This window comes from Muscardinus avellanarius (assembly GCF_963383645.1).
Source record: "Muscardinus avellanarius genome assembly, chromosome: 5".
Taxonomy (NCBI): Eukaryota; Metazoa; Chordata; class Mammalia; order Rodentia; family Gliridae; genus Muscardinus; species Muscardinus avellanarius.
This window is the reverse complement of record NC_137790.1, coordinates 128441203-128464556: the sequence shown is the minus strand read 5'-3', so window position 1 is coordinate 128464556 and position 23354 is coordinate 128441203. Positions and strand designations below refer to the sequence as shown.

The following is a 23354-nucleotide window of genomic DNA, read 5'->3' as shown; positions in this document are numbered from 1 at the left end:
ATTCCATTGCTCAAAAGGTCTAGGATGCTTCAGCTGCACCGTCACTGCTAATAAAGCCCTTATGGATCGGTAGCCTGTACGACTTCTCATAAATCTTAATTCTGCAACTCTAGCTAATTCTTTATTTCAAAACTACAGAGAGCAAAGCAAACAGGGTAGTGAAAACTAGATGCATGTATACAAACAATAACCAGTTAGAAATTAATGGAAGAAGTTTCCATTCATTACAGTACTCCAAAATATAAAGTAGTTAAAAAGGTACTTAACAAGAAATTTGTAGGTCTAATGTGAAGATAACCATAAAAATTATGGAGGGTCATAAAACATGACTTAAATAAATGGAGAGATATAACATTTTGCTGGTTGGGAAGATTAGATGTTTCTTCAAATTAATCTAAAACTTTAATGCACACCCAATCAAAATCCCAACGTTATTTTCTATCTGGAAGGTAGAAAAGTAATTTTCAGTTCCCTCTGGGATAATAAGCGAATGTAGGAGTATAGCCCAGGAGCTCTTGAAAATGGGAAAGGGTGTGGGAGATTGATCTATGAGATTCAAAAACAAACCATGAAACTGAAATAATTAAAACAGTGAGATCAAAAGCTCAGCAGAACAACAGAAAGTCTAGAATATGCACATATGTATATGTACATATGCACACAGACACTTAAAATTCACAGGTAGAAGTTGATGGTTGTTAGGATAAGTGGCTTACCATCTAGAAAGAAAACAAAACCCTTTTAGACCCCACACCTCATTATCAAAACAAATTCCAGTTGAATTTAAATGCAAAAGTAAAATGAGAAAGCACATATTATAATTCAAGAAACACTTGGGCTTTCTAAGGGAGAGAGAGGAAATTAACCACATAAGACTTGAAAATGTCTATACTCACCGCTTTCCCTGACCGGAACACACAAAAATGTAACTTTTTTTTTTTAAAGATACAAGTACAAACTGGAGAATACTTCTAGCCTCTATGACGGTTGCAAGGTTAATTTTCTTAAGAGGTAAAGAACAACTAAAATACGATGTGACACAGATCAACATTTTAACAGAAAAAAAGAAGGAGGGGTATAAAACAGGGAGATCACCAAAGAAGAAATGCTAATAAATAATTATATGTAATTAAAATCCTCTTCTACAGTAAAAATATAATAAAAGTAAGCAAGAAAGGTGAAATAGAACTTAATTATCAGGTTAGTAGTGATTGATAAGGTTTAGAGTAGTGAGTGAGCTCTCTTTCACATTGTTGGTAAGGGTAGAGAGAGGTACAATAACTCAAGAAATAATTTAGACGAATCACTGTAAAACTTTAAAATTTTAGCCGTTCTGAAACAGATCAAATAATATTACATGCATATATGACCATGTCACTATGAATCTCATGTATAATTACGATACACCAGTAAAAACTGTCACTCCCCTATTTAACTCAGAAATTTTATTTTTAGGCAGTTACATAAGTAAAAATTGACAAACCTAGTTGTAACAATGATCACTACAATACTACTTATAATATTAAAAAATCATAAGCCTTCAAAAAGTTGGTAAAATTAATTATGGCAGGTCCATATAATATTCTAAGATTTTAGTACCAGGAAAAAAAGTTTTTCTATTTTTATAAATAAGTATAAACCCCTGATCTAATGCAACTTTATTTCTATATAACTCGTCATTTTTCTCTTTTGACTTTGGCTTCCAGAAAGCTCAGATCTGTATTTATTGCCAAACAATAGCAAAAACAGCTGTCTAATTTTGCAGAGAAACTATCTGAAAACACTTGAGTGTTTATCCTCAACTAAAAGGTCCCATGATATGCATGGCTCGTGTGAGTTGTCACAGATCCAATTTGGAATCAGGGAAGGATTAAATAATAAATACATACACAATTTGAACTACGCAGGCCTCATCTTTGGCAATAAGAAATGCTCACACCTAGAGTTTGGTTTGCACCAAATGCCTAAATCTGGAGGAACAATTGGGAGTTAGTCCTCCTCTGGGCGCAGCCATGGACATTTGGGTTCTTGCTTCTGAGACCCACACTTCCATGAATCCATCCCCACATCTCCTTAGATCATTTCCCTGCCGCTCAGTGAGGACACCAGGTTTAAAAGGTGGTAAAAAAGAAGGGACAGATAAACTAGCAATTTACATAATTCTCCATTGAATGTAACCTTTCAAGTAGTTAATAAAACCAGACCTTGTTGAAAATGGGGAGTTTTTACACATAGCAATGCACAAATCATAGCCAACAGCGCACATGTGTTAGTGTGTATATTGGTTACAACTTCAACACTGGACAAAAAAAAGTATTAAATGGGGCTGGGGTTTTGGCTCCAAGGTAGAGAACTTACTTAGCATGGGTTCAATCCAGCACCAGATAAAAATAAATAAGTAAAAAAATAAATAAAAAAGCCAGGCGTGGTGGCACACGCTTGTAATCCTCCCAACATCTGGGAGGCTGAGACTGGAGGATCGTGGTTTGCAGACTACCTCAGCTACCTAGTGAGGCCCTCCTCAACTTAGTAAGACCCTGTTTCAAAATAAAGAATAAAAATAGGACAGGGATGTAGCTCAGAGGTCAAATACCCCTGGGTTCTATCCCCAGATCCACACACACACACAAATGCAGACACAAAAAAAAATTAGGTGAGTTAAATACTCCTGGAAGGTAAGCTATTTATTCTTCTTTCTAACATTACTTAAATCATTTTACAATGCCAAATAGGACAGAATATTGAGAAAAAGGAGTCAAATTCTTTTAATAGCCACAATATAAATAGTTTACCTATGTTATTTCATTTAAGGGGCATGATTATTCTTTTTTTTCCCTGGAATGAATAAGTTATTTGGCAAATTCCTTCATAACATAGCAATATATTAGAATGATTGGACTGAAATAGTTCAGGTCTAGGGCCCAGTAGGGTGGAATCAGATGATGTAGCGTTAATCACCATGTTATAAGATCTGACAAGGTAGCTTTCTGTACCAGTGCAGACTTTCTTGAAGCCTGTGTGGCTTGGCCTGTGCAGCTTTGGAGTAAGTTGGGTCAGATGACAACAGCAATAGGTTATTGTTAATAGAACCATTTGCTACAGCATCCACAGGAGAGCCAAAACCGGCCCAGGAGCCTATCTTGCTCCTGGGATCCCAGCTACCTCCCTCCTCTTGAATTTCTGCCTGATATTCCACAGTGGAGTTTCATCTCAGGTAACAATGCTTGGTGCTCTCAAGATCTGAATTTGAAATCCTTGTTTTAGATCCCAGCTCTACCACTCACTGTTGGCTAAGTAAACCAAGGCTGGTCTCTTCCCTGGGGTCTTTCTGCAAAATTAATGACATCATCTGTGATAGGCAGTGAGCCTGCACAGGTTCACAGAACATCCTCCATATATGTCGATTTTTATTGCTATGTGTTATTTAGACTTAAAGCACCACCTATTAAAATGCAAATGCCCAAGCAGGGCATAGTGGTGCATGCTTGTAATCCCAGCATTCAAGAGGCTGAGACTGGAGGACCTGTTCATGGACAGACTCAACTACTTAGCGAGGCCTTTGGCAACTCAGTGAGACCCTGCTTCAACAATAAAAAGACTAAAAAATAGGGCTGAGCTGGGTGTGGTGGCGCACACTTGTAATCCCCTTGCTTGGGAGGCGGAGACAGGAGGATCACGCAGGTTTGAAGCCAGCCGCACTGGCTTAAGAGACCCTGTTTCCAAAAACAAAAAAGGTCTCGGAGTGTAGCCCAGATGTAGAAGGGCTTCCAGGAACCCCAGTACCACCACAATAAATAAATAAAAAATAAATAATAAAATAAAAAAATAGGGCTGAAAGTGTAGCTCGGAGGTACAAAGTCCCTGGGTTCCATCCCCGGTACAAAGAACAGAACAGAACAGAACAGAACAGAAAAGAAAAGAAAAGACAAATGCCCAGGGAAGCAGACCTCCTTGTTACCAGTTAAAACTTTAGCAGAGATCCTCACCATGTATATGTCAGTTGAGATGTAGTGGGCAGAAAGGAATCAGGATGGAAACTTGGCATGGGCATCAGGCTTTGTAAGAGAAGTGGCTTTGGCATTTGTTCAGGGACCAAATGATTCTTCCACACAGAAAAGCACCCCATTGCTGCCATCCCCCCAGCACAAACCTTTGCTGTTGGAGAAAGGCAATCTTATTGTGGAACTCAGACCACAGGATCATGGCCCTTCCCACCTGAGGGCCCCTCTCCATCAACTCTCCCACCTCAGAGAGGGTGTGGAGCTCCCTCCTTTAATCTGTTTTCTGACTTGCCAAGGTGCACACCCAAGGACCATCCACACTGACGTCCCTGGAGATGCACACGCTCTGGATATGCTGCTTCCGTGGGCTCCCGAGCTGACAGCCAATGGAAAGCCGCCACCCGCCTCTACGGAGCATCCTTCCACACTGAGTACAGACACATCCATCACCACTGTAAATCAGATATTTCAGTACCCCCTCCTGCCCAGCAAGGAGAAAAGAACATTTGGGAGACATCCCAGTGAGTTATGTGGTACAAAAAATGGATGAATCATTATTATTATTATTAATTATTAATTATTATTATTTCTCCTTAGGGTACCCAGGAGAGGTAGATTCTGATACACACCGTTTACAGTCATGACTAAGGGGAAACTTCACTTTTAACTCCTACTAGGTCAGGGAGGAGTACACACACACACACACACACACACACACACACACACACACACGCATGCACGCACACACACGCATTTGCAGTGCAGCAAGGGGTTACTGACCTGTTAGGCCAGCGGCCTCGGCAGACAGGAAGGCGCTCCAGGAAAGAAGGAAAAACAGGCCAGTTTCCAGCATCGGGAACTCGCACAGCTTGGTAAATTTGGTCAAGTAAGGAAGATGTGTTAAGGGGAAACAAGGACTGCTTTTTTACAGCTAAATTTTCTTGTTGGCTGAGAAAAACTGACATGTTGATGATGGTTTCAGAATAAAAGGCTGATTGTCAGCGCTGACAGGAAGGTGTCTCTCTCCTCAGAAGCCCAGCGGGAGTTTCTTGCTTCAGGGAGCTGAACATGCCCGTAAAATTTCAAACCTAGGTTCAGACAAAAAAAAAAAAAAAAAAAAAAAGAAAAAGAAAAAGAAAAGGCGTCCACCACCAAGAGGATAAATCCAGCAAGCTATGGATACAAACCTCTGGAATTTGACCTCAGCGTGTGGGATGTGTCCTTAGGAGAATGATAGCAGACCTGGGGAAACACAGCCCAGGAGAGTGTGGTGGAAATCAGACCCCAGGGCACAGCACTGCCGTATACTACTACTAATAATTTTCTATAAGAATAATACCTGTTCCTGCAGAGTGGGGAGTGGAAGAGATGAAGTGTGTGAAAAATGATTTGTAGCCAGGGATGATGGCACACGCCTATCATCCCACTACTTGGGAGCCTGAGACAGGAGAATCACAGGTTCAAGGTTAGCCTCAGCCACGTAGTGAGGCCCTGTTTCAAAATAAAAAATATGACAGGGCAGGGGGTATAGCTCATTGGTTGAAGATCCTGAGTTTAATCTTCAGTACAATTTAAAAAAATGGTTTGTGAAGTTCAGACAGTACAGTATACCAAGAGGCAAGGTAATATCATGGTTGGGCCAGGAATACTGGCACACACTTGTAATCCCAGTACTCAGGAGGCTCAGACTGGAGGATTGCAGGTTTGTGGCCAGCCTCAGCAACTTAGTGAGACTGTTTCAAAATAAAGAATAAAATATAGGGCTGAGGGTATAGCTCAGAGGTAGAATGTTCTTGGGTTCAAAACTCAGTACCGCATACACAAAAAATCACAGTTGGGAGTGTGGCCTCTAATTACTGACTCACCGTATCCTCTAATTTCAACTCACCGTATCCACTGAAGCACATCTCTTGATCACTGCAATTCTGTTCCTCCCGCCCCAAGCCCAAACATGAATAATCAACCTCACTGGTTTATCTGCCTATTAATCCATGTTAAATACTCAGAATAGTGTCTGGCAAGAAACTTTTTCTGTTAGCGATTTGAATTATTTTTTTCTTGCAAAGCATCTTTCCTAGAAATAGAATAAATAAATATCTGGAAGCAATTCTTTATATGGAGTTAAAAAAAGAAAGGGGGGCATCTTCCTTTAGACCCATTTTCAATGTTCCCTTTTGTTACCTGGAGGGAAGGCTCAAGGACTTGTTCCCCTGAATCCCCTCTTCCACTTTGTTTTAAAGAGAAGACTCAGGACAGTTTGAGTAACAGAATATCACAGGCTTTAGAATAGTCTCTTCGCGTCTCCTCCTCTGGGAAGTAGCTCGCTGGGTTCTGAGTTATAATCTGGAGCATCTTGCTCAGTGTGAAGGAGAACAGAGTGGGCAAGGGTGGGTGGGCCATGGTATGAGCCTGACTCCTCGTTAGCCTGTATGTGTAGGCCCATGGAAGGCCATGAAGTACGCAGGGTCAATGGTGCCCATCACTGAGCGCGCCCTGCCTCTTCTGTCTCTCTCCCCATCTTCTGGACCTGATTCAGACTCACAGCTAGCTTCCAGGCTTCAGGAACTGTTTTCTTTCTCTTACCAGCCTGTTTACTGGTGTGTCCATGTTCTGATTAAAGCATCTTTACCTAGTACAGGCTCTTCTGGCGTTGAGAAGCCTGCTTTTGAATGCCAGTCTTGAAAGGTCCTAGTTGTATGGCCTTAACCAAATTGTTCAATCGTCTGAGCTTTTTTAGCTGTGCAGTTGGGGTAATAACAGTATCTACCTTCCAGGGTTCTTGCAAAAGCTGTCTGGGACAATCCAGGAAAAATGCTTAGGGCGATGGTAGGCGTCTGGTAAAGGTCTCAATAAGTGTTAGATGATATTATTATGGTGTTCATTATTACTGATCTCTGACCCATAACGAGCTCCTTAACCTCCTTAGGCCACATTTTCCTCACATGTAAAGTGAGGAAAACAATAAACTGTCTTGCAGATCAATTCAAATGGGGAGATGTGCAGAAAAGCCCTGGCATATATCAGACATTCACTGAGTGTCCCTGTCACCATTATTACTATCTATCCTAAATACCATGTGACCTGCACCATAATTCCACCTAATGATTATGAAGCCAGAGGAAGCAGTGGTTGGGAGCTTGGTCTGCCTCTGAATCCTCTCTGAGCTCACTTACTGGCCGTGTGTGACCTTGGCTTAGAATCTATCCTTTCTAAGCTTCAGTGTCCAATAAACACAGTAACTGGAGATACGATGGTTGTGGAGGCTGGGTGAACACAGTACGGCATGTGTACACGTGCTAGGGAGCTTGGCCTACCCTAACTACTGAATAGGACCATTTTGTCCTATTGGAAACCGTAGCTATCTTTTCTTCTGTCAACAGAGATGCCTTTCTCTAGGAGTTCCATAATGAAGTCTTGGTGGGCTCTGACTCTCTCCTCTTCTTTATCTCTTATAAACAACCAATTATTATGTCCTAGAGATGTTTCTTTAAACCCCAGTCTCCTTTCTGATGTTTCCCCACAAGTCGTCGTCATAGTTTCCCTGGCTACTACTCCCTGTCCTTTGATCCATTCAATCAATGCACCAGAGCCTCCTATGTGTTTAAAAAATGTGACTGTCACTGTGTCCTTCCTCTGAGCAGAAACCTTCAACAGCTAATTGTGGGTGACTGGCAGAAGCTCAGACTTTTGATAACCATTCTGAGGGACTCCATGAGCTGACTCAAGCCGACTGTGTCTCATCTTCCATTTCCTTCCATCTGAACCCTCAGGTCCTCTCCGGCTCATCTGCCAGGAGCAACATAAATGCAGCACATGGATGCAGGTCTTCCTCTCCTGAGTCACTTGCTGTACCACCTTGGCCCATCTTCTAGGCCAAGCCCAGGTCCCGCTCTGCATACAAATACCGCTTTCCAAATGATTTTTCAGAAGAGTTGGCCACGAGTCTGTTGGACAATCCCAGACACAATGGCTTCATCTCTGAATTTTTATGTTTCTAACAACTTACATATGGTGTTGGCGTTTGGTTTCTAGCCAGCTCTTAATGTAGAGGGTGGCTTTCCAAGCTTGTTGTTCACTGAGGGCAGGGCCATGCTTTATCCATCTTTGCAGATAGCCTTAGTAGAACGAAGCCTGTTAGCAGCTGCTCAATGAATCTCTGGACTGGTCTCGGGGAAAAAAGAGCCCAGTGTTTTGCTTTCCTTACCTTGGACCTTGATCCTTCCTGCATGTTCCCATCTTCTCTTTTCCCTGAGATTTTTGGCCATTGGTCTCTGGCTCTGTCTCTTCTGTCTGGTCTCCACTGAGCTCTCCCAGTTGACTCCAGCCCTCTCCCTTTAACGTTTGCCCCATGCAGCAACGCTAAGTGAAGAGCCTACTAGACCAACTTTACCTAGCTCAGATCCTTTCGAAACTCTACGCAGCTTTCAACTAGGGAGTTCCCAAAAAGAGAAGGAATCCAATGACATGGTTGCCCAGATACGGCAAACATATCATTTCTTCATACAAATTTCTTTCTACAAAGTAGCTGTGGATGCATTTTACCCTATATAATCTTTACCTTGCTCTAGACTGTGAGCTAGTGATTTACATGAGTTTAAACCAGAGGCCGCACAGACCCAGTTAATCAACACCCGTCAGTCCTATCTTGTTCTTGCCCCTGGATCTTCAGTTCTTCCTCCTGGCCCTAGTAGAGCCAATCTTGATGCTCTCTGTCTGTTACTTTTCCTAGGCATTTTTTTTTTAAGAGTTGATATTCGAAGATCAGACACGATTGAAAGTGCTAGAATTGGCCTTGGACACGGAAAGATTCTGCCCACCTCTGCCATTGGTGCCAATCCATGCTTCCTGGGATTGCTCGGATTCAACATGGCCCGAGAAGTGCTATGTCAACCTTGAACTGTTTATTGGACTAGAGGAGCTCATTCATCCCCAGAAATGTTCCATGAACATTGGCTGCAGTCCTTGGTTTTATTGCACACAGATAAAGGATATCAGCGCCGTGACCACAGCGTACGCAGACCCCATTGCAAACGAGCCAGCGAAGATCCCCAGGAAATTCCCCACAGACTGGAAGAATGCAGCAGTGTCAAATGCATTTGGATTCTCCTTGGGACTGTAAATGGATATAGAACTGGAAAAAGAAGAGGAGCGGGTTAGTCAATGACTTCATCTCATAGCTCAGACAGTCAAAATCTCACACCCTCTTTGGAAGAGGCACCCTTTTCTGTAAGGTTGGATGCTGGTTGGAGGAATTGAGGGGGGGAAATAAAGAGGCAAAAAGGTAGCGAAAGCAGAAAGCTTTCCCCTTCCTTATAGCACAATCCCATGGTATTCATATATTTCTGCCAGTCAGTAAACATTTTTATATTGGAAGGGTCATAAAGAATATTGTTTCTGAGCAAACTAGGCATTAAAACATGGTAGGTATACAAGGGATCTGCTGAGAAGATAGATAACTGTGAATTATTTAGTGGCCATATGTCTTCAGTGCTGTTATATATTCACAAATGTTCCTGATAAAAAGTGCACTTTTATGGCCTGTGCACAAATGGGCGATACAAATCACAGTGCGCACAAAATATTCTGCTGTGATCTTGTCATAAACCACAAAGCATCCCCCCTTTGCCAGTGGAACCCTTCAGAAACACAGCCCCGGTGGTGTCTGGAACATCACAATATTAACCTCCAGGGAGAGACAAAACCCTCATTTTCCCACCGAAACAAATAGCAGCAGCTGCCCAAGGTCATCTTTTACACCCCAGTTCTGGTAGCTGCCAACAGATTTATTTCCGTAGAGAAAAATCAATCCACCAATAGGCAGTCTGTTCACTTAAATATTTTGAGAGCATCGTATTTATCGTATTTGCTTATTTTTTTTTTAACCAGGGCCTCTAATCTCAGAGTGTTAATATGAAAAAGAAGGTGTGTCTCAATTTAGGAGATGCGAAGTCCGTATTGCAGAATTAAAATGCACAGATGAGCTAGAAGCAGTAGCTATGGGGGAGACGAATGTATTTTTTTTTCCATTTTCATTTTAACATGGAATCTTTAAAACTAATCAGGAAAAAATTCAAGAATTTGGCAGTGGATTCTGGAAAGGGTTTGATAGTGGTGTAGAGAGTTAAAAAGCACACTAGACACACCAGTGGAGATTAGATTGGAGGCTACACAGATGTAGCTGAATCTTTTATGCTTGGATGGTGCGAGCATGTTAAGGCTCTGACATTTTGCATCCAGAGGCTAGTTGAGACGCAGTGGATTTCAATTCTTCTACAGGAGGATATGTGGCCTAAATAAGGTAGTTTTAAATGTTCTTAGTCTTTTTCCCTCAATGTCTTTAAACCCCCAAAGTAGGCCAAACACTTCTGCTTTGATCCTTTAATTGGATAAGGAAGAGAATTCAGATCTTGAATGGAGTCCTAAAATGTATGCGAGAAAAGGCCAGCCTTTGAAGTGATTTTTCTTTTTGTAAAGTGTTATGCTTTGCAGTAAAAAAAAAAAAAAAAAAAAAGCAAACCCACTTTGGGATCCTTTGTACCTGCCAGTCCCCCTGGCTATTAGGAAACCTGGTGCCCAAGGCTGTGAAGTTGGATGCGTTCCCCTTGACATCTCCCAGCATAGTTCTTCCTTCTGATGAAGAGCCAGGGGATAAGAAAACACCACATTTCATTCTTCCTTTCCAACAAAGGTTTTTGCACAGCAATACAGGCTTTGTAAGTGGTTTTCAGATTCCCGAGGCCGCTCCCAGTAGGTCTGACCCACTGCACAGATGTCTTGCCATCCTTTCCTCCATCTCCACACCCTGGGAATGTTTTCTCTGTGCAGGTACTTCTGAAGCTTGGAGCACCATCATTACATCCTGTGGCCATATCCCATACCATTATTTATGTAATGTTTTTCTATAAATCAACTCATCTTTATTCAATGCAAGAGCCTTGATTAAAGAATATGTATGAAATTGTAAGTTTGATGTGCTAAATATATTTATTTCTAATGTATGCAGGATATGTAATTTGAAAAAAGTTCCCCTGTGTGCTACCTAAGCCCATCTGGGTCACCCCACTGACTTGCAGTCTGTGCTTGGGGGGATACTGCTCTCTTTAAGTTCACTCAACAGGGTATAGTCTGTGTCTGTCCAACTTTGTAGCCTTCCCTATGAGGTTTAGCTTGACTGAAGGGAGCAGCTTAATTCCCGTGAGCTATGGGGATTGTCTATTGAATTTGATGGCTCTCAGGCTCCCCAAGGTGGCTGCACCAGGTACCTGCCCTGTGCTAGGTGACACATTAGGTACCAGGTACTGGAGGCAGCAAGGATGAGCATAGAGATGGGAGCAGAATTTGATTCAACAGACATTTTCTTAACTCCTGATACATGTGGGGCATACCTGGGCAGAAAAGCCTAAGAGGTACATGTTGGACAGCTCTGGTCCTAGTGCTGAGTGCAATGTTATCAGAGATACAGAAGACTTAATGGTCCAAAAGAGAAGACGGAGCACAATTTCAGAATAATGTAGGATAAAGGAGATGGTATTTGAGCAAGGTATCAAGTCAATCGATGGTGATGGGGGAAGGGTAGCAAAAAGAGTGCAAAGATGGGCAGGCAGGAAGGCAAATCTGGGGCATCTTCAAGGATAGCTGCGGGGTTACAGCTAGACCCCAGGGAACAGTTGTGGGCACCTGTGGCAGGGGAGAGGTGGTGGGATGGCATCACTCGGAGCCTTCAACTCCACGTTAAGAATAGACAAAAGCCCTCCCATTGGCATAGATACTTAATCCTCATGCCTTCAACACAACTTTGTTTAATCCTATAACACTGCTGCATGATAAACAGGGCCAGTATTATTATCAGCATCCCATTCCTCCTTCTTTTTCCTTTTATAAAATAAACAAAGCGAAAGAGATTATTAGGATTACACAGAAACTGAGTTCACAATGTAGATTTCTTGATTCTTTATAAAATGATTCTTGGCCAGCCATGGTGATGCATGCCTATACTCTCAGTACTTGGGAGGCTGAGACCAGAGGGGCACAGGTTCAAGGTCACCCTCAGTAACTAGCAAGACCCTGTTTCAAAATGAAAAAATAAAGGAGGGATGAAGGTGTAGCTCAGAGGTAGAATGCCCCTGGGTTCACTGCCTAGTATCAATGAAGGGTAGAAGGAATGAAGGGAAGGAGGGAGGGAACTCTTTATATGAAGCTCCCATTTGGATAGTTGAGGGACACTGCTGACAATAAGGACAGTAGGAGTTCAGGTATCAGAGCTTTTATTTTTGTGCCTAGAATGGAGCAGGGCCGCCCCTCCCTGCACATGGGATAGGAGTGTTACCACGGGCCCATAAAGGCGAGACCCGGGCTTTCTACAGCAATCTGCTTGCATGTCTGGCTTCCTCCTCCTGAACTTGAGCTCTGCAGGGCCTGGGCCTCCTTCCTCTTTGTTTGCCCAGGACACAGGCTGGTGCCTGACCTACAACAGGCTAGGTAAAAGCTGATGGAATGAAGGCAGGATGCTAGAAAGGAAGGAAGGAAGGGGGGACCGGAGGGAGGAGAAGGAAATAAGGAGGCTTGAAAATCTTGTCATCTCTCAAAACCAATCATCATTCACAAGATGTCAATGGGGCATTGACTGTATGCATTCAGGTTGTGAGTACTTTGGGGGTTATCAATTTTTTGGGAAAAACTCCCAAACCGACACTAGTGCCTCTTTCCTTGAGCCAAAGGTTTAAAACCCATTGCCTCTGTGGCCTTGGCAAGTGACTTCATCAAACTCTTGTCACTTGTTAAATGGAGATGATTATAATATGCATCCTCCGAAATGTTGCGAGGCCATGCAACACATTTATGTACCTTGTGGACACAGACTATTATGTGCACTCAAAATAAAGACGTAAGGAAGGTTATTTATCTCCACTAGCCTCTTAATCCTCCTAAGAACTGCCACAAGTCTCGTGATGGCAGACAGCAGAGTGCTGTGTATTGAACCTGGCCTCAACTCCAGCTGTGGGCAGAAGCTTTGGGGTGGTCAGAGAGCATCTAGTCACTTTACCATAGAAACTGAAGCGAGTCTCAGGAAAGAAGGTACCAGGCAGGCCCCCAAGGGACAAGGTCGTAGGAGTGAGGCCAAGAAGTCGCCATGTTTACTGCAGAGTCTCCATTCAGCTCACCAGGGTCGGCAGGGATGTTCTCAGACGGCCGAGCAGGTGTCTGCCCCAGGGACAAGAATAGCCAGGAAACAGCCTGAGCTGCAGCTCTGCACCTGCACTGAGGGATGTTTTGTGGGCGATGCCTTCTGGCTTCTGGTGAGGAGCGAGGCAAGGGAGGCTGCTTCTCTTGGGACTGCCACGACTTTGGAAAGGCATTCCTCTAGCTTGTTCCTGGCAAAAACATCTGTCTGGGCTGAGCTTTCCAGCTGTAGCGCCCATTCCCTGGATCTGGGAGCAGCAGCGGCAGGAGGTGCAGTTACGAACCACCTAGGGTTTGGGTGCTGCATCTGGAGTTTTCCCACTTGAACCCAAGTGAGCAGTAACTTCGGCCCTTTGGATGAATCCCCTATGCCAAGGGGCATGCTCGTGCCCTTAATGTGTGCACATAATGGAGGGGGAAGAGGGAGGGGAAGGAACTGGATCTTTTGTTTACCTGTGCAGTAGATACTTGACCATACACATAGGTTCAAGGTAGACCTATAATTCCTAGGTTTTTGGCAATGAATCTGAGTTGGATAGGACCAATGTTTTTGAAAACAATATGACCAGAAATACACAGTGGTGCTTAAAGATCCATTTCATAAATTGGAAATGAGTTATAGGTTATTGATTTATTTCATTCAGGAACATATTATTCAGCAAAAACCTAGCTTGATGACAGTATATTATATCCATATTCAGAACACAATTTCTTCAAAGACTCTGAAATATCCTATATTTCTTTGATAAAAGCAACATTAATATGGATCTTTTTTTTCAGGGTACCACTGAAGATAGGCACAATCAAGGTTTCCATTGTCTCCCAGCAACCCATCATTTTGTCTGTAGGATGTTCCTTGCAGTTTGGTGAGCACCAACAGCATAACATCTTAGCCAGGCGTGGTGGCACATGCCTGTAATCTCAGTACTTGGGAGGCTGAGACAGGAGGATTGCTGGTTCAAAGGCCAGCCTCGGCAATTTAGCAAGATCTCAGCAACTTAGTGAGACCCTATTTCAAAATAAAAAAGAAAAAGGCCTGGGGTGTAGCTTGGGGGGGTAGAATGTCCCTGGGTTCAATCCCTAGTAACACACACTCACACACACACACACACACACACACACAATCTGTTTTTGATATCTGGAGGTATATCTTGACTTTTGGCTTTGACTTACTGGCTGTGTGATCTTGAACAATTATATAAATTATCCGTGCCTCTGTTTCTCTGGAAGGATAATAGTATCTACCACCTAGGGTGGCTATGGGAATTAAATAAATTACTGTCTAATGGAGTTGAAATGGTAGGTATTTGGCACCTAGGAGAAATTTGATAATCATTGCTAAGTAAATCTTTCTTCTTCAAATGAAGCACTTCTCTCTCCTCTCCTCTCCTCTCCTCTCCTCTCCTCTCCTCTCCTCTCCTCTCCTCTCCTCTCCTCTTCTCTTCTCTTTCTCCTCTCTCTCCTGGATTTAGCTCTAAAAGAAGTGTTTCAAACTAGATGTCTAATCAACACCTTGATCCAAACAGAACCAAGACTTCATCGCCGGTGGCTCGTCCACACTCTGACGGTCCTTGGGCTAGAGCCCTCAGGGGCAGGGACCACTTGCTCACATCAATCATTTTGTACAGAATGGCAGGTGGCACATAATGAAGGCTCAAGAAATACTAGTGATGAAAAAGAAGGAAGTAGAGGGGAGGAAGAAGGGAGGAAGATAAAGGAAGAAAAGATGCTGTGAGAGAAGATGAGCTGACCCATAGGAAACGTGTGCAATCATCGACGCCATCATGACTGCCACCAGGCCAGCCCCGCTGTGACTCCGGCCACCTTTTCATTCCATACCTTGCTGAATCATCACTCTATGGTCATTACAATCTTCCCCAAGGCTCCCAGTTTCTAACACCATCTACTTCTGTTGTTCTTCACTGCTCCTGCTCAAATATTTTACTACACAGTTACTCAGATAAATTACTCAACCATCCAAGAGGCTCAAGCTCTCACACACCTGAGCTTTCAACACAGTCTCCTCTGACTGGTCCAGATTCTCTGGCCAGATCCCATCCTCCTCCCGTGATCCTGAGTGTCTCATTAGAACAACTATTTCCTCTACCCCTCAGTCTATTCTTACTTCCATCTTTAACATGAACTTGATGTCACTTGAAAGCTTATAAAAAGAAAGTATTAAGCGAACACAATGTCCCCCTTGCAGAATTTCTACAAATTTAATCATTAAAGAAAAAAATGAGAAAATGATTACCATAACCCAAAATACACAAAATTCCTTCCATTTTCTCTGCCAAATCTCTAATCCCTAGCAAAAAAAAAAAAAAAAAAAAAGTTTTCTAACTATTGGCACCAGTTCATTGAAAAGTTCTTAATTAGTTGGGACAAAAACATGAAATGGTTTTATTTTTTCCCAATTACTTCCAGCTGTACTGTATCGGATCCCCCTTGGTGCTGGGTAAGTAGTTCCATTAATGATGCCTTGGTCAAATTCCATCATTCAATTTATTTTAGTGATTAAAACTCAGTGCAGTCCAGCTTAAAACCTAAATATTCAAAGCAGGATTCCTCTTCTCCCTGCAGAGTATTCTAGGGCATTGGTCTCACCTCAACGACTCCCAAACATTCCCAATCAGGGAGCCTTCAAGGTCCTGCCCCAGTGGCCTACTGCTTTCAGAATTCTGTGGGCCAGAGAAACTCCAGCCTCTGTTCACGGTGCGTCCTGTACTGTGCAGAACCGTATCTAAGAGCTCCTTTATCTTGTTCTACTTGGAGAAGGCCTAAATCCCTCTGTGGCTTCCTCTGCTGGGGAATGAGCTGGAAGCCCTGGTCCTTCTGGGTGGTTCCAGGGGAGTCCCCTCCATGTAATTAAGGGAAGAGAAAGCACCTCCCAGGGGGAGAAGCAGCAGCTTCTCTCCAAGGAAGACCCCCCCTCCCCAGCTCTTAGAAACAGGACTGGTCATTATTTTTTTTTCTTTTCTTGTTATTACTGGGAATAGAACCCAGGGACATTTTACTTTTGAACTACACACCCCCAGCCCTATTTTTTTTTTTTTTTGTGGGTCTGGGGATGGAACTCAGGGGCATTCTACCTCTGAGCTACACCCCCTGCCCTATTTTTTATTCTTTATTTTGAAACCGGGTCTCACTGTGTTGCAGAGGGCCTCACTAAGTAGCTGAGGCTGTCCGCAAACCGAGACCCTCCGGTCTCAGCCTCCTGAATGCTGGGATTACAAGCATGCGCCACCACGACCGGCTCCCCCAGCCCTATTTTATTCTTTATTTTGAAACAGGGTCTCACTAAGTGGCTGAAGGCCTCGCTAAATGGCTGAGGCTGGCCTCAAACCTGCGATCCTCTTATCTCAGCCTTGAGTCATTTCATGAAGCCACTTGGGAGGCGTGTGAGTCTCAGTTCTGGGGAGTCCTGCTGCTCCTTTTAGTGTGAGTCACATAGCCACTTTATGGGGTCTGTTTTCAGCCATGGTCCCTAATCCCAATGTAGAAGATTGGAAAGGGCCCCCGAGACGAACACATCTTGTGGCTTGTGATATTCATGTTCCTTTCCCATCCACCTCCAGTCACCTTGTCTTTCTTCTCTTCAAGATACATTTTTTTTTTTGAGCTATGCAACACAGAGGGGCCATGGCAATTTGTACACTCTGCTCGGTTTGGTTGGGCCAGGGTGTGTCCCAGGCCAAATCAAACAGAAGGAAAAAAAAAATTACACTATTATTGGGGCTTTAAAATTCTGGAGGTCTTTAGAAAGCAAGAAAAAAGAAAAGAAGCAAGTGCATCCTTATCTATTATTTATCTTTTAATAACTGCACCAACCTGCCCTTTCTCAGAGAAGTTGCTTAATTATGAATAAGGAATTGATTTTTATGGGGCCAAGGATTGTGTGTACACATCGGAATTCATTCTGGCACCCGCCTGCCCATTATTTTGGCTTATGTTCTGCCAAAGGCCGATGAAGCTCTGTCAGGAGAACCTGCTGTAAAACATAATGATTTCAGGAATTGGGGGCATTCCAGGCACCCTGGGAGGGTAGGAGAGCTGCCTCTTAATAATAAGAGGTCCTGGCCAAAAGTTCACTGAGCTTGAGTGAGACACACAGGGTTTCAACTTCCCAAGGACCGACAGCCGGGGCGAATGGAGGGCCATGCTTGGGAGGCACATTAATTAACTCTCTCGGCTTCTGGAGGACCATTTAGTGAGTGCTCCCTGAGAGTCCAAATTCCTACCTAGAGAGTGCTTCTCCGGAGCCTTGACAAATACTGTTTTGCTATTTTGATGTCAAGCCAGAGAGAGAAAATGACAAGAGGAATTCCATGGGAAGTATCAGCTATTATATTATGGCTGCACCAAAAATAATACAACTGCAGGCTGAGTGGATTCCTTCCATTGACCAGTACTCACTGAGCACCTACTGTGTGCAGACACTGTTCTAAGACTAGAGATGCAGCAGGGAGCCAAAGGGTCCCTGCGTTCATGCTCTGTGATTTCAGTGGAGAGGATGGTGCACTAAAGAGCTTATCAAATCTATGATGTAATGACAGTAACCGATAGGGAAACAGAGCAATGCAGGAGGTTGGGGAAGGACCGAGGGTGCTGCAGAATGGCTTCCTTGAGAAAGATGTTTCTATCGGGTTCTGAATTAGAGCTTGCTCTGTGAGTCAGAAGAGCCACGAGGGGACATTGTGGCTGGAGAGAAGAGAACAAGGGAAGAAGTATGAGAGGGCTGGAACTGGGGCCTCCATCGGTCTTCAGGAACCTTTCAGGATGTCATTAGGATTTTCTTCTAGGGTTAAAAAGGCAGCCATTGGCGGGTTTGGGATAGAGGAGTGATGTGGCGTGGAATTTTGCAGGTGGAGTCAGTTAATAGCAGGTGAGGGAGCAGGACAAGAGACAACCCAGTCCCCTTGTACCTCGGATGGCACCACCCCGGAGAAGACCACCGGGGAAGATCAGGGCAGGGAGGGGAAGACTGAAGGGAGTACAGGAGCTTACGGGAGATCTAGATTTAGCAGGAACAGTTGCAGTGGGCATCTGAAAGGTGCTCATGCAGAGGAAGGACTGGCTTTGTTCTTTGTGTTTTCAGAAAGACCAAGTCCCAAAGTAAAACATCGGAGGGAGCTATATTTTAGCTTTGTATTCTATTTCAAAATCTCCTAGTTCTTAGATCTGACTGAAAAAATGCAACGGTTTCTGTAAAAAGGTGAAGAATTCTCTGTAGTTGGAGATGCTTAAACAGAGAATGAAAGAGTTACTTGCCAGGGTACTAGGGAGAAAATCCACAGGCCAGACAGCTGGATAAAGTGACCTCGGGGAACCTCTCACCCCAGGGTCACTCGCTCTCTTTTCCAACTTCTTCCAGGTCCACCAGGAGAGGGAGGGAGGGCTCCTAGCTTCCCTATGCTCACCCAAATCCTGACACTGGGATGGCTGAGCACAAGTCCAGTAAGGAGTAGCGCTTTGAAAAAGTTGCAGCGAAGGTAACAGTGATTTAGGATAGAGCCTGGTTGATAATGACATCAGGAACAGTTACAAATTCTAGCACAGAACAATGCCTTTGACAGTTTCCTAAGTGGCTCTGGTCCATTAAGTCCCGAGTCTAAGGTGACAAAGAGAACTCTGAGTTTAAAATTGACTAAAAGGGAAGAAGAGTTAAAGGACGTTTGTTATGAATTATATGTGCATTTTCTTTAAAAGGAGATCTTAAATTACTTTGCAATTTAGCCTGAAAAGTCTTGTCAGAATTGAATTAGTCTGTGGGTTTTGAGAACTTTCACGCCTAATATTGAAAGTGAATTTGAGATAGTCCTACAGATAAAAGTGACTTGCAAATACTCTTCTTTCTTTTTTTTTTTTTTCTTTTTCTGAAGCAGAAACAAGAATTTGAGTCCTACCACTGTGAGAGTATTCATTTGCGGAGGAGAGGGGAGGATAATTCTCATGGCCTAATGGGAATTTCTATCCTTTCTGTAACTTTTCAAAGCCTTTAATCCTCATTAATGAAACCTTACCTCCAAAGATTGCTGTGATTGTGAAACTTTTAGTCATAATACACATAAAAAGATATAGAAAAGTAGGTTAATAGCCACTAAGGATGGAATTCTAGTTAAAATATAATCACAAACAGGTACAAGACCAAATATTAATTCTCAAGTTTGAATATAGAGAAGGGAACCAGGTTTTCCTCCTTTTGAGTTTACTGAGCATTCAAAATACTATTTATTCCTTTATCATTTCTACGCAGCATTTACTATGTTTCAAGAACTCTGTTAAACATTTTTATAAGCATTGTCTCATTTAGCTTCCACAGTAACTGCCAGAAGCAGGTGGTATTATTATTTGTATTTTATAAATGAGGAAACTATAATTTAATGAGAATAACTTCAATGCATTTCGTCTCATTTCATTTCCTCAACAAATGAATGAAGAAAGTATTCTCATTTTAGAAGTCAACAGACTCGGGGAGGTTCTATCATTTGCCCAAGTTAACTTGTTAGTAAATGGAATATCAGGTATTCAATTTGGGTCCCTCTGATTGAAAGCCTGTTGTAGGAAGCTCAGTAGGAAAGAGAATACCTGGACCTAACACCTGAGTATATCCACAGGGAAATGCTTCAAAGCACTGAGACAAAGATCATTCTTGGAAGTTGAAGGTTTTAGAACCCCTAGCTTACTTTATGAGAAATAATTTTATTAGTTGAAATATCCATTTGAGGAAGGTTGCTGAGGACCACGTGTTATACACACGCCAGAATATCTTAATGAAGACACATCCTCCATATCGAATGGGTTTTAATGTAAACTGTATTCCATTTCCCTTGATATTCATATCAACATCAACCCTGGCCTGCCATCCTATGTGCTCATCAACCTCGTTCTCACACGTGGTGACTACTTTCTCTTTAGAGGAAATACTAATCTGCATTCTGGAATTTTCATCTGGGAAAGGGTGATAACAATTGTGTCTCTTTCATAGAGCAGGGATTAAGTGTGTGAATTATACATACAGCACTCAGAAAGACATCTAGAACATGAAAACACTCTGTAGATGTTAGCTGTTATCATCGTTGTTGTTAGTGCTATTTTCATTACCATTATTGTTGAAATGATTACTATATCTCTCACCATTTTCTCAAAAGAAATCAATAAAAATGTAGCTCTATTTCTAAGAACACAGAAGCATTTAGGAATTCCAATTAATGTGTCAGAATATTATAAGAATCTTCTGGGGTGGAATGAGCAATCTGCCCAGTTAGATCAAATATTGAATTCATCATTTTCTTAATGAGGCCCGGAGAGCAGAGGGCTACTAGGATAGAATCAAACAAGGGGATTCGTGTAAAAGTTTTAACAATAATAAGAACAAAAGATCCACTGTTGTCCCAAAAATCCAACAGGGCTGAGTTTCTAGCCATCTTGCAGGGAAAAGGGATGCTGAGGTAGACCTCGCCCAGAAATTCTATTGATAGACCTGTAGGAATATATGTAAACAGAGTGTCTAGTGAAGTTTTGTGGAGTTGCTGATTGGCCACAATCAAGGCAGAGAGGAAAAACATGAACTAAATGGAGTTTGCTTTCATGGCACCACCAATTTGCAGCCTACCGTATGTTACCTAGAGATAAAGAAGAAACGGCACCCAGGCACTCGCTGGGTTGGCGCCTGCAGCGTTTCACAAAGGCTGTGTTCTGAGCACAGTGATGAGTGGCTGAAGGCGATGCTACTTTCCTCTGGCTGGGTCAAAGGACTTGTCATAAATAATAGGCTGCCTTCCTAATCTGGGGACTCTTCATTCACCCACCATTCAAACCCCTGCTCTGACTATAAACAGCTGCCTGAGACAGCTGATGGCCTAAAGTTTCACCTGGTGACAAGCCAACTCCTAGAAAATATTTGCACTGATCAATGGATTCCCCCTGACAACCCCTCCACCCCTGCTACTGCTCTTCCATTTATTAGCAATTAAGTGAGCAGCTGGGCCCCAAATCACAGCTTAATTTAATTAAGAATCTGCAGCCATCTTTTGAGGGTTGCAGCTATTTTCATATGAGTTTAAGTTATCTCTGGGAGCAAGGCACAGAGTTATCTTCTTAAATGAATGCAATCTACCTAGGAGGCTGCCGCATCTCTACAGATTTCAATTTTGTGTTTGAAACATGGGACCTGTTTTTCCAGCGAATGTTCTTAAATTATGTGCTTCTTGATGTTACTGGAAAGTGGATAGCCTGCAGAAGGGTCACCTCTGGTGCTGGGTCTTCAGGACACAGCTTTTTGGAAAGAACATGGACCATAAGGTAGATGTAAATTTCCAACTGAACTGATAGGTACAAAGGCTAATAGACCTCTCCCACTCTGTGTAAGAAAAGCAAACAAAGAAAGGGTGGGGTATATCTCAGACCTAGAACACCTCTGGATCCAATCCCTAGGAACACACACACATACACACACACACACACACACACACACACACACACACACACACACACACTAATATTTAGAGTCCCGGGCTCAGCACGAGGACCTCAACCTATTGTTTGGTCCCAAGAACTCTGTCTCTGGGGTCTTAAAGGATGAGCATATGGTTTTAGTATATATAGATATATAGACGAGCAATTGCTCAGAGCCTGGGGGAACATGTCATGTAGGTGGGAAAACTTGCTAGCGATTGGGGTGGAGGAAGGTCAGTGGTAAGTTTCAAGTTAGAACCAGGTTCAAAAAAATACATAATTGGCAAGTGAGCACCCGCAAGGGGCCCAAGAAATCAGTGATGCCAGGAGTCCAGGGGTGAACACGCACTGCAAATTTGAAAACGCACACATGCTTTTATGCCTTTGTTTCCCCTGGAAGGAGATTCCTTAACTCTCATCACCATTTCCATGTAGTCCATGATTCCCACATGGTTAAAAGTGCTGACGCAGGGGTGTAAATACCATCGGCAGGGCAAAGCTGAGGTAAATGACAGTCTGCAGAAGGCCGGCCAAGCGCACACCTGGAAAATCAGTGCAAGGCTCTCGGAACAAGAGCACCTTGGTTACAGAGGTAATCCTGCCGGGACCTTTCACATACATCCTTTCCAGCAGGGATCAGAATGGCTGCTCTGGGCTGACAGACAACATGTGGTAAATACAACTGAATAATGACAGAACCAGAAAATATGCCAGTTCCCGACACCTATGTATATAGTAAGATAAAAAAAAAAAAAGAAGTTTTGAGGGTTCTGTGTATATGATGGTGGTTTAAAAGCAGTGTAGAGGGTACCACCAAAAAGCATAGATCTATTAATGGCCTGGGTCAAATCTACTTTCTACAAATGACTTAGCTGATGTTACTGGTATGACTTCAAGACATTCCAGGTCCATGATGGCGGGGTGCGCCATCGCCACCACTGCCTGAATGCGGCTTTCCCAGAGTCACCCAGAACATCTGAGGCACACAGCAGCTCCAAAGCTGTTCATTTGACCCCTGCTACATCTTCAAAAGATCCACTGTCTCAGCTGGGCGTGGTGGTGCACGCTTTGTGATCTCAGAATTTGGGAGACTGAGACAGGAGGATTGTGGTTCATGGACAGCCTCAGCTACTTAGTGAAGCTGTTTGCAACTCAACGAGACCCTGTTTCAAAATAAAGAATAAAAAATAGGTCTGGGTGTATAGCTCAGAGGTAGAATGCCCCTGGGTTCCATCCCCAGTACCGCCCCCACCAAAAAAAAAATCACTGTCTTTATTCATGGGCTGTATAGTTGGCTTTGTTGTGGTGGTGGTGGTGGTGACCAAAATACCTGACAAGAACAACTTATAGGAGGAAAGATCTATTGGGGCTCAGAGTTAGTTTCAGGGGTTCAGTCCATAGTTGGCTGGCTCCAAGGCAGAGACATGGCAGCAGGATGGGTAAGAAAGGCTACTCGATTCATGGCAATCAGAGGCAGAGAAACAGCAAGCAACCAGTGGCCAGGGACAGATATACTTTTCAAGGCCATGTCCTCAGAGACCCCCCTCCTCTATGCTGCCCCCATGTCTGGACCTGGGCGCACTGCCAACACATGAGTTTTTTCTGGGGGACGTCCTCCATTCAAACCCTAACATATGCCATGAGACCAAATGAGGGAAACCAGCTGTTCTCCCTGGCCCTGAGAACTAGGAGGGGAGAAATGCCCCTTAAGGGCTA

At 43.3% G+C, this 23354-nt stretch overlaps 1 protein-coding gene across 1 annotated transcript in view; it reads right to left on the bottom strand.

The window, feature by feature from the left end:
• SLC9A9 (solute carrier family 9 member A9) overlaps positions 1–23354 on the bottom strand; it is a gene marked incomplete at both ends in the record, with an annotated part of 603254 nt that overhangs the window by 313285 nt on the left and 266615 nt on the right. Inside the window, 2 exons of the mRNA XM_080695867.1 lie at positions 4782–4887; positions 8994–9132. Of these exons, the coding sequence (XP_080551993.1) occupies positions 4782–4887; positions 8994–9132 (245 nt within the window). The remainder of the gene's footprint in view (positions 1–4781; positions 4888–8993; positions 9133–23354) is intronic.